The 3,652-nt window shown below is 46.1% G+C and overlaps 1 protein-coding gene across 1 annotated transcript in view; it reads left to right on the plus strand.

Moving 5' to 3' along the window:
- Nucleotides 1-126: 126 nt before the first annotated feature.
- Nucleotides 127-3,652, plus strand: part of SLC25A19 (solute carrier family 25 member 19) — a 12,837-nt gene continuing 9,311 nt past the window's right edge. Inside the window, exons 1-4 of the mRNA XM_009279643.2 lie at nt 127-260; nt 738-893; nt 1,690-1,860; nt 2,845-3,028. Coding sequence (XP_009277918.1) covers nt 135-260; nt 738-893; nt 1,690-1,860; nt 2,845-3,028 — 637 coding nt within the window. The 5' untranslated portion in view covers nt 127-134. The remainder of the gene's footprint in view (nt 261-737; nt 894-1,689; nt 1,861-2,844; nt 3,029-3,652) is intronic.

The following is a 3,652-nucleotide window of genomic DNA, read 5'->3' on the forward strand; positions in this document are numbered from 1 at the left end:
GAGGGGAAGCTTTGGGATGGGGGGGGGAGGGGGGCTGTGGGGTGAGGCTATAGAACCTTGGTGTGGGAAGGAGTGGGGAGGGCTCACTAGGGCACCCTGTCCCACTGCCCAGGCTGTGGGGACACCAGGCAGGCATGGTCGGCTACGACCCTGAGACCAAGTGCGTCTCCACGGTGGAAGCGGCTGCAGCAGGATCAGCATCTGGCTTGGTCACTCGGGTCCTTGTCAGCCCCTTGGATGTCATCAAGATCCGCTTTCAGGTACATTCCTCATGGCATGCCTGGGGACAGGGGGGTGAAAGAGCCTGTTACAGAGCAGAGCTGATCTTGGCCTGGATGAACAGGTCACTTGTGCAACCAGAGCACATTAAATCTGCTCGTCAGCCCTCACCTACATTGTATACAGGTTATGCAAGGTAGTAGGGCTATCTTGTGTCCACCACTTCTGTTTATGTAACTTAACTTGTGTGTTTGAAGGGGATATTGTGTTTTTCATAGCTTGTTCTCTTTCTCTGTTTTCCCAAATGATCTCTGCTATCTAACTGAATTTCACCATCGTCCCTACTGATTCCCTTTGTGTTGCATGCATGTTTTTATTCTTTTAGAGCCCTACATAAACTATATCGTAGTCAGTTCTAGATGTGATTCAGTGGGAAGGCAGAATGTCATCTCTTAGCATTGGTTGGCTGTGAGGGTTGTGAATTCCTGAATTGGACACTTGAACCTATTTTCCTCCAGCTTCAGATCGAGCAGCTCTCCTCCAGAAACCCAGGGGCTAAGTATCATGGCATCTTGCAAGCTGTACAGTGCATCTTCCAGGAAGAGGGGTTGGTAGCCTTCTGGAAGGGCCATGTTCCTGCTCAGTTCCTTTCAGTTGGCTACGGAGCTGTTCAGGTGAGGTGACCAGACATCAACCAGGCCCAGTGTACATACATAGGACTCTGCTTTGCTTCTCTTCAGGCTGGCTGCATGGGCAGATGCAGAAAGGTCCAGGTTTAAACCATACTGATGCAAGCCAGCTCCAGTCTCAAAGATGTGTAGTTGTATAACGCTGATGTATAATTCCTAAGTTAATCTTCCTGAGCTTGCTGAACTTGCCTGGCCAGCCTGGAGTACAGCTAGAGCAAACTGAGTTCTGTCTGTACCTGGTGTCATAGACAAGTCCTGTTTGTTCCTGACACTTGGCTTAGGTGCTCATGTTCCAAGCCTGTGTAGTTTTTTGCTTTGGTTCACGCTGCCGCCCTAACAGCTTGTTAGTAAAAAAAAATCAGTGAAGCTGATGATGGCGTTTTACACAGCATTGTTATGCTTAATTTGTAAATATTAACAACATGTTTTATGAGCAGTGGTTGAAAGAATAATGGGCAGCGTATCTGTAATATAGCAAATACTCTTCAGGATACATAGAGCATTAAAATTAGTTTTTCACAATTCTAAATGCAAGATTTAGCAGCAGTGTCAGAGATCAGATTATCCCAAGCATTCCCCGGGCTGCTCAGTGATTTTTACAAGGTATTCTTTGAACACATGCTCCAACAGGTTGCAAGTTGGGGAGGACTTTTCAAGGACAGAGAGAGAAAGTGGTTACAAGCAGTGGGTGGAGTTCTTTTGGTGAAATGAGGGAGGGGTGGGAGATCCGTGTCAGTGATAAGGATTGACTCCTTGACCTGTGTATGTTTGTTTCTGTAAGTTCATGGCGTTTGAAAGCTTGACAAAACTGGTGCACAACGTCACCTCATACAATGCCCGCGATTCCTTTGTGCACTTCGTCTGCGGTGGACTGACTGCTTGTACAGCCACTGTTGCAGTTCAACCTGTTGACACACTACGCACCCGCTTTGCTGCTCAGGGTGAGCCTAAGGTATGGTTGAGGATTAATGCTTGGAATTATCATCCATAGCAGTAGCAATATTTCATGTGTATGAATACAGGAGGTTTGAAAAGTACATAACAGTCTGTGGGTTAGCGTAAAGGAACAGGTGCTGTTATTGGGCAATGTTTGCACTGTTGCCAAGTTATCCTCTGTGCTGTTGACACAGCTTGCTTAATTATGTTTTGCTGCTCCTGATTGTGTTTGACTCCTGACAGGTGATCCAGAAAGGAGAAACTGTCCTTAACAGGATAACTCAATTTTCATTTCAGCTGTTGGCCATTTATAGAATATACTCCCCAGTCTGTTGAACATTGCGTGTTTGAAACTTTTCACTTGCACAGAGTCATGTTTAGATAATGATGGGGATGATACTTGAAACCAGTCACCTTTCACTTGTGTTTCATGTTCTTATTTGTGCAAGAACTGGTCTCCGTGCTAATTAGGTCTGTAATACCTAGACTCATATGGGTTTGTATCAGAGCCATTTCTGGTTTTTTACTTATATTGTGATTCTACTGCAGGCTATATTATATGAATTCTGTTGCAGGAGCAAGCAGAGCTGTTACGAGAAAAATAATCATGTCTATGATGCGAGTGGTCTCAGGCCACAGCTCTCAGCTCTGTGCCTTGTTTCTTCCCATCAGAAGCACAGCTTGGATGTGGGATACAATGTCAGCCCAGGCCTTTCAGTGCAGAGCTAACGGTCGTTCGTTCAGTTAGTCTCTTGTGGCTCAGAGGTAGGTTTAGGTTGTCAGCTTACTTAGAAGAGTCACAAGGGCTTAGCTGAGAATACAGTGTGAAGATGCGCAAAATCACTTTGTTCATTGCTTTGTGCTGAAAATCAGTCTATTGTATTTTGGGCAGCGGGAAATTCCTATCCTCATTACTGGATTACTGGGAAATAACCTGACCTTTGGTTTGCTGTGTTTAAGCCTGTTTCACTAGAGAGTCAGCCTCTTCTTTATTGTCTAGGTCTATCGCAACCTTCGCCATGCAGTGGTGACTATGTACCAGACAGAAGGGCCTCGGACTTTCTATAGAGGTTTGACCCCCACAATCATTGCTATCTTTCCGTATGCTGGTCTCCAGTTCTCCTCCTACAACATCCTGCAACAGTTTTCTGAATGGGTGATTCCAGCTGAAGGAAAGAAGGGAGGTAGGCACTTGGGAGAGTGATGTCTGCAATCTGGAGAGAAAGAGAGGATGAATGCTAGTTTGGGAGACTGACATAAGCTCAGTTTTCTGTCCTATCACCCTTTTTGATGCAACATCTGAAAAGTACCTCACTTTCTCATCTCTCATTGTTAGCTCTGCACAGATATTGTGAAAGTAGAATCATAGGATGGTTTGGTTTGGAAGGTACCTTAAAGATCATCTGGTTCCAACCCCCTTGCCATGGGCAGGGACCCCTTCCACTAGACCAGGTTGCTCAAAGCCCCATCCAACCTGACCTTGAACACTTCCAGGGATTGGGCATCCACAACTTCTCTGGGCAACCTGTGCCAGTGCCTCACCACCCTCATAGTGAAGAATTTCTTCCTTATATCTAATCTAAATCTACCCTCTTCCAATTTAAAGCCACTACCCCTTGTCCTATCACTACACGCCCTTGTAAAAAGTCCCTCTCCAGCTTTCTTGTAGGCCCCTTTCAGGTACTGGAAGGCTGCTATAAGGTCTCCCCGGAGCCTTCTTTTCTCCAGGCTGAACAATCCCAACTCTCTCAGCCTGTCTTCATAGGAGAGGTGCTCCAGCCCTCTGATCATCTTCGTGGCCCTCTTCT

Source organism: Aptenodytes forsteri, unplaced genomic scaffold (assembly GCF_000699145.1).
Source record: "Aptenodytes forsteri isolate BGI_AS27 unplaced genomic scaffold, ASM69914v1 Scaffold563, whole genome shotgun sequence".
In the NCBI taxonomy this organism is placed as follows: domain Eukaryota; kingdom Metazoa; phylum Chordata; class Aves; order Sphenisciformes; family Spheniscidae; genus Aptenodytes; species Aptenodytes forsteri.